This window comes from Homarus americanus, unplaced genomic scaffold (genome assembly GCF_018991925.1).
Source record: "Homarus americanus isolate GMGI-L3 unplaced genomic scaffold, GMGI_Hamer_2.0 scaffold39675, whole genome shotgun sequence".
Lineage (NCBI taxonomy): Eukaryota > Metazoa > Arthropoda > Malacostraca > Decapoda > Nephropidae > Homarus > Homarus americanus.
The window spans coordinates 13,537,501-13,551,660 of NW_024736071.1; the positions used below are offsets into that span (position 1 = coordinate 13,537,501).

The window sequence follows — 14,160 nt, forward strand, 5'->3', positions numbered from 1 at the left end:
AGAGAGTGAGAAAGCTAATAACCCTTGAAACTAAGAAAGAAATCATAAAGAAACGTGAGAATGGAACAAGCATTGCGAAACTTAGTGATGAATATGGGATGGCTAAATCGACGATATGTACGATTTTGAAGAATAAAGAGGAGTTAAAAATTGTGCAAGTGGCTAAGGGAATCTCTAGACTTAGCAAAGCAAGGTGTAATGTGATTGAAGAGATGGAAAATTTACTCTTAGTGTGGATAAAGGAGAAAGAAATGACAGGTGATAGCATTAGTGAAGCTATAATTTGTGAGAAGGCCAGACAATTGTTTGAGGACCTTAAACCCAAGACTCCCAGTGGAAGTGATAGTGCTGTGCCAGTGTTTAAGGGGACCAAGGGGTGGTTTAATGGTTTCAGAAGAAGAAATAAGTTACACAGTGTTGTGAGACATGGTGATGCTGCTAGTGTAGATAAGGAAGCAGCTAGGGAACACCATAACATTTTTTTAAATGTGATTAAAGAGGGAGGCTTTGTTTCTCAGCAGGTATTTAACTGTGACGAAACTGGACTTTTTTGGGGGGGAAAAAATGCCTCGCCGTACATACATTACAAGGGAGGAAACACCTGTCCCTGGCCATAAGCCGATGAAAGACAGGCTTACCCTCCTTCTTTGTGCTAATGCTTCTGGTGACTGCAAGATAAAACCACTCCTTGTGTACCATGCAGAAAACCCCAGAGCTTTAAAAAACATTAGGAAGAACCGCCTTGGTGTTATGTGGCGGTCAAACCCAAAGGCTTGGGTGACCAGGAGTCTTTTCTCTGAGTGGGTGACTGAGGTGTTTGGACCCAGTGTTCGAGAATACCTCAGGGAGAATAATATTCCATTGAAAGCTCTACCGGTGATGGACAATGCACAAGCCCACCCTCCTAATTTGAGGGTTGAATTGCCAGAGGAGTTCAACTTCATCACTGTGCACTTCTTGCCACCCAACACAACACCTCTCATCCAGCCCATAGATCAACAGGTAATTTCAAACTTTAAGAAGCTGTACACAAAGGCACTGTTTAGAAAATGTTTTGCGTCCACTTCTTCCAGTGATGTTAGTTTGAAGGAATTTTGGAAGAGTCACTTCAATATAGCAGATGCTGTGTTTTTAATTGTGTCAGCCTGGAAAGAGGTTTCTTTGAGGTGTCTTTGTGCTGCTTGGAGGCCATTGTGGCCTGAATGTGTGCTTCAAAGAGACTTTGAAGGCTTTGAAAAGTTAGAGGAAGAGGCTGTTGTACATGAAATTGTGTGTCTGGGCAATTCCATGGGCGTGGAAGTGGATGATGATGATGATGTTGAGGAGTTGGTGGATGAGCACAGGAAGGAGCTGTCCACTGAGAGGCTGCATGAGCTTCATACTGAAGAGACAGACACACTGAAGCAGAGCTTAGCTTCTGAGGAGTTAGGGGAGGATGAGGACAAGGAGAAAAGCCGCATCATTCCAGCCAAAGATCTCAAGGATGTGTTCTGGTGCTGGAGCAAACTGTCTAAGCTTGTGGAGGATTATCATCCTGATATTGGTGCTGGGGAAAAGGGCATCAGTATTTTTAATGACACTGTGATGAACTACTTTTGGAAGGTCCAGAAATCAAGGTTGAAGCAGCCAACCCTGGATTCCTTCTTTAATAAAGTAGCAAAAGACCCTACAGACAAAGTGCCTGTAAGACAGTCACCAAAGAGGGCTAGGAAGGATGACTCCTCTCCTTCCACCTCTTCTCCATAATTCTCTCTTCCCCCCTCCTCCTCTGCCTCCTGTCCTGCACGCTGAACAACACTAAGGTAAGATAAAGTACCGTATTTTTTACATTTTCCACAGAAATTTTTCAGTGTTAAGTGGTTGTATTTGGGGGCCTGGGACTGATTAATGCTATAACGAACGAATGCTATAACGAACGAGGTTCTAGAACCAATTAGATTCGTTATAGCATACCGACTTACGACGGGGTTAGGGACCCAAATCCAGGTCGTAAGTCGAACATAAAAAAAAAAATCTACAATGAAATACAGTACAGTAAAATAAATAAATAATGAGGAATGAATACAGTGTGACTGAGCACTTACCTTTAATGTAGTCAGCTGAATGCATACGGGGCCCCCATAATTTTCTATTTACAGGATACATGAAGACTATATTAAATGGATGAAGCAGAGGAGGAGACAGGGCTGGGTGGGTCATCAATGTCACTTTCTTCAGACAGGTTTACGTACAGGGGAAACTTGCTGGTTGAAGGTATTGGATCATCTTTAGGGAGTGAAGAGGCAGTACTGGTGGGGCATGAGGAGACAGCAATGGGGTATTTCTTAAAATAGATGCCCAATTTAGACTGCACAGTTTGCTTTTTCTTTTCATTATAAATTTCCCTGTAGCAAGCAAGTGCATCTTGGACCATTCTGTCAACTTTGGCAAAAACCCTCATAATTTTGATCCATTCCATCAAACATTTGCATTCCTTTATTAATTGTAGCAAATGCCTCTGCCATTTGCTTCACTGAAAAATTTTTAGGGGGTGCAGGTTTAGACTCGCTCCTTCCTCTGCATCTTTGTGTGCTTCCAGTTCGATAAGATCTTCGTTACTTAGCTCTTCTGCTACACTTTCAACCAAATGTTCAACATCTTCATTATCAATTTCTAAGTGAAGCTGTTTACCTAACTCCACTATCTTGTTACTAATCTCAGAAATATCTTCAATGTCATTAAATCCTCTGAAACTGTTCACATATCTTTTCAGTGTTTTCTTCCATATTCCATTCATGCACTGATTTGTAACCTGATCCCATGCTGCAATAATGTTCATTATACATGACAAAACGTACTCCTTCCAAAACTCTCTGAGCGTTTTCTCACCTTCAGTAGCAGCAACAGCCTGAGCGAAGGTCGTACGTAAATAATTTGCTTTAAAGGCAGCAAAAGCACCTTGATCGATGGGTTGGATGACAGAGGTAATGTTAGGTGGAATATACACTACCTTAACATCAGGGTGCATGTCGTCCAGGTGTGGTGGGTGTCCCGGAGCATTATCCAAAATCAGCAAAATCTTGAATGGAATCCGTTGTTGCAGACAGTACTCCTTGGCTCGAGGAATGAAACAATTCATGAACCAATCCTCAAACAGTACAACGGTCATCCAGGCTTTCTTGTTACTGCGATATAACACTGGCAGTGTGTACTTGCTGACATGTTTAAAAGCCCTGGGGTTCTCTGAATGATAGATCATGAAGGGCTTGATCTTGAAACCAGCAACATTCCCCCCCCTACAGAAGTGTAATTCTGTCCTTGAATCATGGCATTGTTTTCGCCTCTTTGTGGATGTATGTCCGTTCAGGCATGCGCTTCCACAATAATCCAGTTTCATCCACATTGAATATTTGCTCAGGCAAATAATTTCCTTCCACAATCACACGATTTAGCTCCTCCTTAAAAGCTTCGGCAGCACCAACATCAGCACTAGCTGCCTCTCCACTCACCTTAACATTATGTAAACTATAGCGGTTCTTAAATCTGTAAAACCACCCATGACTTGCTGTGAAGGTTTGTCTGCACTCATCTCCTGCCTGCTCCTTCAGGCTTTGGAACAGGCTTCTTGCTTTAGCCTGTAAGGTTAGAAGGCTTAAGGGTACACGCTTCTGTATTTGGTCTTCTATCCATATCACCAATAATTTTTCCATATCGTGAATGGGACCTTGCCTTTTCTTCATAATTATAGTTCCCTTTATAGGTGTTGTTCCTTTCACTACATCACGAATACGTTCCTTGTCCTTCAGAATAGTGGATATGGTCGAGTGCGAGAAACCTAGGTCGCATGAAATTGTTGCTACAGTTTTTCCATTCTCATACGGCATTATTATCTTCATTTTCATCTCAAAAGTAATTGCCTGTCTCCTTTTCTTCTGAGCACCACCAGCACTCTCACTTGTGCGCTTTCCTGTCATTATAAAGTCAATTAAATACGATAACGTAAGTACACAGCGCGATCAGTATAGGATACGATAGCCAAACACCAACGAAGTGCTCTACTGGATGGGAGCTGTTCCCACGCGGTGACCCAAGCCACGCTCTCGTCCAGGACGGAAAAGTTTCGGTATAGAAAATGTGCGCATCATTTGAAAAAATTTTTGGTTCCAACTGCGCAGTCGTAAGTGCGGACAGTCGTTACGGTCAGAGCAGATCGTAAGTGCGGATGGACGTAGGTCGAGTCGGTAATAAGTCGGGGAGTACCTGTACTGTACATTGTTACCAAACAAACCAACTGATGCATCATCTCCTCACCACTTACCATCTTCATTCCTCCCTCCCTCCCACCCACTGCATCTCACCGACACTCTGATTCTCTCTCATTCTACTATGACTGTCATTCCCATAAACAACAACTGACAACTCTGTTTATGTACCTTTAAGTTTTACAGATTTTATCTTCAGTATTTTGATGTGTTGCAATTATTTTGTCAGAGCTCAGTAATGTACAGTACATTAATCTATCACAGAGATTAATCCAGGAACACATCCCCCTTATTACATTAATTTATATGGTTAAATGGTTTTGAAGAACGTAAGCCACCAAAAGAAAGCGTTTTAGTGAAACCTAACCCTTTTGTTCAATGGGGACTTACTGTACTTGCTTCTCATTAAATTTATTTTTTATTAACACATAATACAACTGCATAAAGGAATTGTACATACCTGTGTAGTATTTGGAGGGCACAAATAGGGGTTTTTTTTTTTCAAATTTTATTTATCTTGGGTCCCCAATTTATGGTACACTATAACATTAAAGATGGGGTACATATTAAAGAATGTTATTTGTGAAATTCTACATTCACGGGTGTCCCAGGAACCTATCCCTCGCAAATGTTGAGGTACAGTACTACTGTACAGTACTCCCTCTTTATCGACGGATTTTTTATCGCCGGTTTCGATTATCGACGGATTATTTAGCCGGATTTTTATTTTGAACTGTGCTTGATATAATACATTCACGGAAATGTAATATTTTTGCTAAAATGACGTATGTATTACAGTGGAAAGTGGGATCAAATCGTGACGAAAACAATGACTTGCGCTTTCTTTCGTTCAAAAGATGTTACCGTAATCACTTTTCGAATGGTTTAGTTAAAAAACTGTTGTATTGTATTACAATAATATCCTAATTGACTTGAATAAATATTACGATACCATATTTCTGAATATTTTCATTAAAATCCATCAAAATCATTTTCCTTGTCATCGTCTGCAGCACCAAACAGCTTCTCCCAGTCCTCTCCTTGAACAGGGCTAGAGGCTACGTGTTTTTCGAATCGTTTTCAGTTAAAAAATTATTACATCACACGTATATTTTACCTAAACTGCGCCTGAATGAATATATTCTCGGAAATAAATAGTAGTTTTGCTGAAACGTGACGTATTTCAATGTAAAATAGGATAAAATACATGACGAAAACAAAAGACTTTACCTAACCTTCCAATGTTCTTGAGATGTTACTCGTTTTTTTAATAGTTTTCGGTTAAAATTCTGTTATATTACAATGATATTCTATTCATACTGTCCTTGATATAATACATTCACGGAAATGTAATATTTTTGTTGAAATGACGTATGTATTACAGTGGAAAGTGGGATCAAATCGTGACGAAAACAATGACTTGCGCTTTCTTTCGTTCAAAAGATGTTACCGTAATCACTTTTCGAATGGTTTAGTTAAAAAACTGTTGTATTACAATAATATTTCCTCCTAATTGACTTGAATAAATACTTGAATGGAAATATACAATATTTTTGTTGAAACTACCCGCGTTTCAGTGTAAAGTGTTGTAATAATAAATGGTAAACAATTTGCCTTGGGCATCCGGATTTTTGGACTTTTACTGTACTGTACACTGTTTTGTTTACTGTAAGGACCGATGTTCACTTCAATAAATGAAATCGTAAGTTTGCTAGTATTTTTGTCCACTTATTATATTATTATTTATACACTATTATTTAAGGTTATGTGTAAAGGAAACGCATTAATGCTTAAAGGTACATTTATTCAACATATGCTAATAATAGTTAGAAAAATTACGTAACCATCACGGTATCGACGGTTTCTTTATCGACGGCCGTTTACAGAACGTAACCCCCGTCGATAAAGAGGGAGTACTGTACTTGAATTTGTGGATGCAATGAACATGATTGTATGCAACATGTTGTTTAAGAAGAGTGTGAGTAGGCCTATTATGTACGAGTCAGGTGGAACAAAAAAGGATTGATTACTTTCTTATTAGGAAGTCAGATAGGAAGCTTGTTAGGGATGTAAGGGTTATAGCAGGGGAAGAATGTGCCTTACAACACAGACTGCTTGTGTGCGACATGTAGTTTAAAAGGTGCAGAGAAGGGAAGACGATGTATGTTCCAAGAAAGAGAGTGTGGGAGTTGAAGGAGCAGAATTAGGGAGAAGATTTTATATTGAGTTGAGAAGATAGTAGGAGACCATGCAACATGGAAATTTTCCATCAGGTAATTGCTGCTAACCCATGCAAGCATGGAAAATGGACTTAAAATGTTGTTGATGATAATGAGTGATGATTTTGGCAATTGCAGCAGTCTTTGTATTATTTTAAATAAAGGGAATTACTTTTTGTTTATGCTGCAAATATAGTTGAGAAAGAGCTTATTTCCAGCTTGAAGGGACTGGTAAGCATTGTTGATTTGAAAATAAAAAACTTTCCACTGCAGACATTAATTCCATGAAGAAAAACCAGTGGCTGAACAACAATCAAAAGCATTTTTCAGAGACTACCTTCTCACCGTCCAATTAACACTGGAACTATATTTTCATATATGTAGGATGGAACTTATGTACAATGGCCTTGAGATCATGACACAATAAAGATGCAAACAATGTGAACAATCAGCAATGTAACAAAAAATCAAGTCCTTTAATGAAAATCCAATCTATCACCTTAGCAGCATGTAGAAACTCTGATACGTACTGTATATTTAAAACATCCTGTGCACGTTCACATTATCTTTTGTTGAATGTGAAAACAAAATGTAAAAGGACTTTCACATTACCAAAAAGTTTTAAATAATTACAGTGCAGCTACTCAATTAATTTAAACATTAATGATAATTGTATCTACAGTACATTGTTTAAAAAAATGTAATCCATTTTTTTGGGTGTTCAGTCATTCCTCTGGAAACCTTGCCATTAAGACATTAATCAGTAACTATAATCCTCATATACAATGTTGTTTTACAGCAAAACAATGAAGAAAAAACAGAAGAATGGAAATGGAGTAGATGAATATGAGAATGGTACCAATTTGTACAGTACTGTACAGTACTACTACTGTGCCATAATGCCAAAAGAGAATTTGTATTATCAGTGTAAAGACATTTACTGTAATGTATCTACTGTACCTTCAAGAAGTTACATGTTATAAATAAGTAGCTTAGTTCAATAAAAGTGACATCAGCCATAACTTTGGGGCACCCACCTTATTAACAGCATAATAGTTCAAGGAGACACAGTAGCGGAGGGTGTGTAGACATTGCTGCAACCGTAAAATTCGATTATCAATCTCTTCCATCTCTGCTTGCTTCTCAGTCATGGCATAATGAAATTCTTTGTCAACCACCTTCACCACACGTTCACTTAGTTCATCCTCGGCTGGTGGGAAAAAAAAAACATCGGTGACAAAACATTTTAAAGCAAGTACGTAACAGCTCTTTGAGACTCACCAGGAGAGTAGCTCACCCTCCACCCCCCTAAGTGTATCAGTCCTAGAATTAATTTTTTTTCATGTAACTTCAACTTAAGGTAATTGATACAAGCTCATAAATAGGAATTTAAGCAATATGATTTCTGCTAAAATCCTCCTTCCAATTTAAATTTCAGTCTATCTCGATTATGTAATAAAATCACTACAGCATTTTACAGCTAATTTTTCTGTAAAATATATAAAAAACCTTCTTATACCATTTCCTACAAATTGTTATATATTTTCTTACTTCCTTTAAACAGCGAAAGGCATCTTACCTCTTTTGTGCATTTCTCTCATTCGCTTGACATCTGGTGGACGCATATAGTCTGGATCATCTATACTCAACATCCTCTTTGAACCGAACACCTGTGAAGTGTCTCTACTGTCCTCATCTTCCATCTTGAGGGAGGTTCTCTCAGCACTGCTGCTACAAGAGCTTTGGCCCTGCTGAAGTAAATATTTGTTAAAACGGTACTGTACAGTACTAGAATAACAGAGTACCTGTATATAACTTAAGCTATTCTCCACAACAACATGAATTATTTTTCTATTAACTGTAAAGTACATATTCCTCATACTAAATCCTTTAAAGCAGATCTAAATTCTGAACCATCAACAAAACACTTGAAAAGAATAAGAACATTACTGTATGACAAACTTAGTTGCCCTGTGATTATTCATCTTAATTGATCACAACAAAAATGTATGACCTAGCCACACCAATGTTTCCAACCCCATTGCTTGTCAGTTTTCATCCCAATCCTTACCTGAATAAAGCACCCTATGATTTTTTTTTACTTATAGGTATAAGCAGGTTAGGTTCATATAGGTAACAATTAGTTTGCATTATTTAATAACTTATATAACTGTCTCAAAGTCACATACATCTCAAAGTCACATACAGGCAGTCCCTGACTTATGACAGGGATGCATTCCTGGACCCTGATCGTAAGTTGATTTGTTCGTAAGTCAGAAGTGTTAATTCCATAGTTTATGTTAGGTTAAAGCACAACTTTGCCCATACAAAATAAAAATATCCCATACATAATAAATAATGTGAATACTGTAAATAAAGTGGTTAAAGAATACTGTATGGAACAATGAAAATAGAGTTACTGTAAAAAATGGGATTTTAATTAAACAAAATTTGCGATGAATGTACAGTACTGTACAGTATTGGGATCCCGTTTGTAAGTGCAGGTGTCTGTAAATCGGATGGTTGTAACTTGGGGAATGCCTAAACAATAGACCCTAGCCATTTGTGAGTTTGCAATTGGCAATTTTGAAGATTCGCAGAAAGAAAATGGTGGCTAGCTTGCAAGCCTTTTCCCGCAGCACAACGAGTCACTCCACGCAGCATCTCCTGTTGTACTTTCTAAAATTTTGTATTTCTGTGTGAAATGGCCCCTAAAAGACTGCCTAGTGTCAGTGCTAGTGATGATAGTGGAGTGAATTGTAAAAGGCAGAAGTCAGTGATGACCCTGACAAAGACAGTTGAAATATTAGACAAGTTAAAAGAGGGGATGAGTGCTGCCACGGCTGGTCAGGTTTTTTGTATAGGTATACAGTAGTGCACTAAGGTAGTATATAAGTTGCTATTCACACTTTTGCCAATTCGTGCCCTTTCTTGGAACCTATCACTCGCTAATGACAAGGGTCTACTGTATACCAAAATTTATACATTTTATCATTCATAAAAAGTGTCCCTTAGCTCCCTTAGTTTTCAATACTGTTATCTTCATCAGTATTCTTCAGGAAGTCCTTTTCTTATTTTCATTGATGAGTAGGGTACAGTACACTAAAGAAGAGTGCATACTGTACAGTAAGTCCTCACTTAACGTTGCCCCCGATATGGTTGTTTCATTATAATGTCGCTATTCTTTAGAAACCCATGATTCGAATAACGTCCCACCGATTCAGAATAACGTCGTCATGGACTACTTTGTACGGCGCATCTCATCTTGACGCGCTACGCTCTCACCCATGGAGCGTCACAGCGTCCCCAGTCTTTGTCAGCCTACCACAGCGTTCGTGCATGCTTAAGGGTTTTTGCTCTTAAAACTGTACTTTAACCATTCGAAATGGATTCCAAGTGCCCATCAAGTGCTACTGATGCTTGTGTTGTGAAGAAGCAACAAAAGACCATTAGCCTTGCTACGAAAATGGAGGTTTTAAACCGTTCTGAGAAGGTGAAAAGGAGCCACCCGCCGGGTCTCAGTGACTCGCCTCCCTCCTCCTCCTCTCCTGCCCTCTTCCTCCTCTCCTGCCCTCTTCCTCTGCCTCACTACCCACCAAACACCTCCGTCCATCAGTGAGTACAATACAAAATGATTTACTGTAGTTTATTTATATACTGTACATACTATTTTATATAAAAATGCCATTGAATTTCTGTATATGTAATGCATTTTATGGGGCAAAGAGGTGCCTGGGAACAAAACTCCCGTATTTTACCTATTTCTTAAGGGGAAATTTGATTCTGTTAATGTTGTTTCCGTTAACGTCGAGGTTTTCAGTAACGGAACTACAACGTTAAGCGAGGACTTACAATATTCACTTAGAATACTGCATATTAATGTATATTTTCAGTATTTTGTATACAGCGATACCCCGATTTACGCGGTCAATTGATCCCACGTGGTACCGCGTAAAACGAAAACCGTGTAAATGGAATAACAAAACATATGGGATTAATTCCAATAGAGACTGGCCCAACCCCCAAACTCCACTTTTTCCGACACAATACCTATGTTGTAGTAAAAATAACATCTTAATTTTATGATGGTATGCACACACAATTAATATTTAAGAGAAATATAGTCGCCAGGTTAATGTCCATTCAAATAATGGACTCAACTCCCCTCACCCCCTCTTCCCACGCTCGCTGGCTCCTACCTCTCTGAGAAATGTTTGGGTGAAAACACTAGATTTTAAGGTATAGTAATAAATAATACCTCAGACTAAAGTTAGGATAATATAATTGACATGTCTTGATTCCTTGCAGGTCAGGGAATATTTTGAATGGAAATTTCATATATTTTGCACAAAAGATAAAATATTTGCTTTGTGTAAACCAAATTATTACATTAGATCTAAAATTTGTATGTCTAATGCAAAATCCATGATGTTTACAGTATATTCAAAATGATCATCATATTGTACGAATTCCAGCAATGTAAATTATATTCTGCCGGGTAATTTGTATGAATTTTATGAGCTAAATAAAAAAATTATACTTCACCCGCATATATGAGTAGATGCACTGTGTAAAATGAAATTCCGGTTCTGGCTAGGTACCGCGTAAATGTAGAATCGCGTAAAGCGAAACCGCGTAAATTGGGGTAATACTGTACTGTACATTATACAGAACTGTATTCTTTATAAAAAAAAAAAATATATATATATATATATATATATATATATATATATATATATATATATATATATATATATATATATATATATATATATATATATATATATATATATATATATATATATATATATATATATATATATATATATATATATATAGTATATATATATATATATATATATATATATATATAAATATATATTTTTTTACGGGGATTAGCCCTCCCGGGCACAGGTCACTGACCCACATCAGGGCCTGGGGGCAAAAATATGAAAATGAAAATGACAATGATGATGATAATAATAACAATAATAATAATAATAATAATAATACTGTAATAATAATAATAATCAAAATACCTGTACTAAAAATAAAAATAATTTACTAAAAATAATAATAACCATAAATACATACAAAAATGAGAAAAATATATCAAGAATGAGAAATGATATACTGTACATTATGTATGTTGTGTTGTCAAAGTAAGAGAAACAATTGAGACCCTGCAATTGTGTGTAAATGAGGCAGAAAGTCAGATCAGCAACCTAGGACTTGGTCACAATTTTCATGATGCCATATGGCAGCAGGGTCTACCATTAGACAAGACATTATGCTTCCAATATCTTCCCAGGCGGTAGTACCTCCCTGTTTGGTAGCTGCCTATTACCTGAAGATCCTGGTCTGTAAATGCCTGGATGAGTAATTATAGACAAGTGGGCCTGACCAGCATACCAGCATAGTATGTAAAGTACTTGAGAGCATAATAAGAGATGTCAAGATGGAACATCTACTACGAAACAACCTTGTAAAGGATTGCCAACACGGTTTTGTGCCAGGACGCTCCTTCTTAACACAATTACTCAAGGTACTGGATGTTTGGACTCGAATTCTGGAACAGGGTGGCAATATTGACAATGTATACTTAGATTTTGCCAAGACTTTTGAGAGCATACCCATAAAAGGCTAAAAATTTAAGTGGAAGAGTACAGGATTCGGGGAAGTGTCCTAGTGTGGATCAGACTTTCTCTATGATCGCTAGCAGTGTGTGGTGATTAATGGCAAAAAATCATCATGTGTACCCTTGACAAGCGGGGTACCATAAGGCAGTGTATTGGGCCTGATTTTGTTTGTTTGCTTCATAAATGACATGCCAGAAGCTATACATTCCTCCATACAAATATTTGCAGATGATGCCAAGTTATTTGGGGAAATTAAGAACCAAGCAGACTATGAAGAGTGACAGAAAGATCTCTGTGAGCTTCAAGAATGGTAAAAGAAATGGATGCTAAGATTCAATGTCACAAAGTGTAAGAGGGATGCACCTGGGATATACCAACGGTAAGGAGGCATATCACATGTACCAACAGAATGAAGAAACTCCATTAATTGAGATTGAATGTGAAAAGGACCTGGGTGTGTATGCTGACAATGAGCTGAAGATCTTGAGCCATTGTGAGAAGAAGGTGAACCAAGCAACTAAATTATTAGGTCTTATAAGAAGGTTGTTCAGATATCTAGGTATCCCTTATAACTATCTTCAAGCGTGAGTAGCTTTCCGCCTGCAGTATTGTCACCCTGTTTGGTCCCCGAGATATGCTAGGGACTGTCAGTTGATTGAAAATGTACAAAGGAGGGTCACCAGACTGGTGCTGGCACTTTGGTATCTCAGCTACCAAGAGAGATTAGAACACCAGCAATTGACTATCTTATACTAAAGACAGGCAGAGGGGGGGGGGGCAAATTTAGGTGTATAAACATCTCAAAGGGTACTACGGTACTCAGTCGAGTGTTCTTACCTGGAGCTGGCAGACGCCCACCCCACAAGGGGTCACAGCTCAAGGTTGAAGAAGCTGCAGGTCCAGAAAACTGTGAGGGCTAACTTTTCGGAGTGAGAGTTGTGAACTCGTGGAACAAACTGCCAGAGTGTTGTGATCAGAATTAACCAGCACTGGAGTAGGTTTAGAGACATTCAGGAGCCAGTGCATGCCCAGTACTTTTGGTAAATCTATAGGACTAACCCACGAGCAAAATTTGATTGAAAAAAATTATAAAAACACCAGATTTTCATTGTTATATTATAGTGGACACTGTTGTAGTATGTGGAATTAAGTTAAAGATTTTATTTAAAAAAAATAAACGTTACTTAACATTTGTGGGTATGAAAAACAGACCTAACCAAACAAACCTACCTAACCTTACCTAACTTCCTTACCGGGGTGCTCTGCCCCCCGGACCCCCCGGTATATTAAACAGAAAGCACTTACTATAATATGGTGAAATTTGAGGCATTTTCTGGACACGAGATGATATGGCCACATCAATGCTATGCATCCCAGGCGGCGGAGTGATTTACTGTGTTGCTGGGTTCCACAATAAATGATTATCATATCAGAACTTACTGATCAAAATAATGTAAGAAAATAAAGTCTCTATATAAGGAACAATGTTGTGATCTTTAAACAATTGAAGGGTCTCGTTGTCTTTACCCCTAAATTCACAAATTTGTCCATGTAAGATCGGCGACAACCCTCACACGACATGCTGAAAAACAAACTGCCCCGGGCGCGAGAAAAGTCCCTCAGCAGGCCGCGGCCTCATTACCACCCGCAAGATAAACTAGTGCACGCCTAGGCTCCTAGGCGACACAACAATTGATCATGACTATAATATATTCACTAGTATACTACGCAAAGCACAAGAACAAAATATACCATACAGAAAAATTAGGTCAAATAAGAATGAGCCAAAGTGGATGACCAAAAAACTTAAACATGACATAGGAATAAAGAAAAGAATTTAAAAGAAATTAAAGGGAGGGGAGGAGCAGCTCAGAAATAGGTATACAGTGGTCCCTCGGTTAACGAACGCCTCGGTTAACGAAATTTCGATAAACGAATTACCTTCCATAAGAATCTTCATTTCGGTTAACGAACAAAAATTCGGTAAACGAAATTCTTACGAAAATGTTTCGACATGCTTTGACTTGCTCACCAGCTGGAAGATTAGTCCGCCAATACAGA

General features: G+C 38.1%; 1 protein-coding gene across 3 annotated transcripts in view; it reads right to left on the reverse strand.

Moving 5' to 3' along the window:
* Positions 1–14,160, reverse strand: part of LOC121871802 (YEATS domain-containing protein 2-like) — a 124,782-nt gene that overhangs the window by 106,714 nt on the left and 3,908 nt on the right. For 2 of the 3 annotated variants that reach the window (XR_006089949.1, XM_042374300.1), the window contains exons 2-3: positions 8,040–8,211; positions 7,498–7,670 (exon numbers count right to left, since the gene is read on the reverse strand). Coding sequence is in view for 2 of the 3 variants with exons in the window: in XM_042374300.1 (XP_042230234.1) it covers positions 7,498–7,670; positions 8,040–8,211 (345 nt within the window). In the remaining variant the exon portion in view is untranslated. The remainder of the gene's footprint in view (positions 1–7,497; positions 7,671–8,039; positions 8,212–14,160) is intronic. The other variant, XM_042374301.1, reaches the window with a different exon arrangement.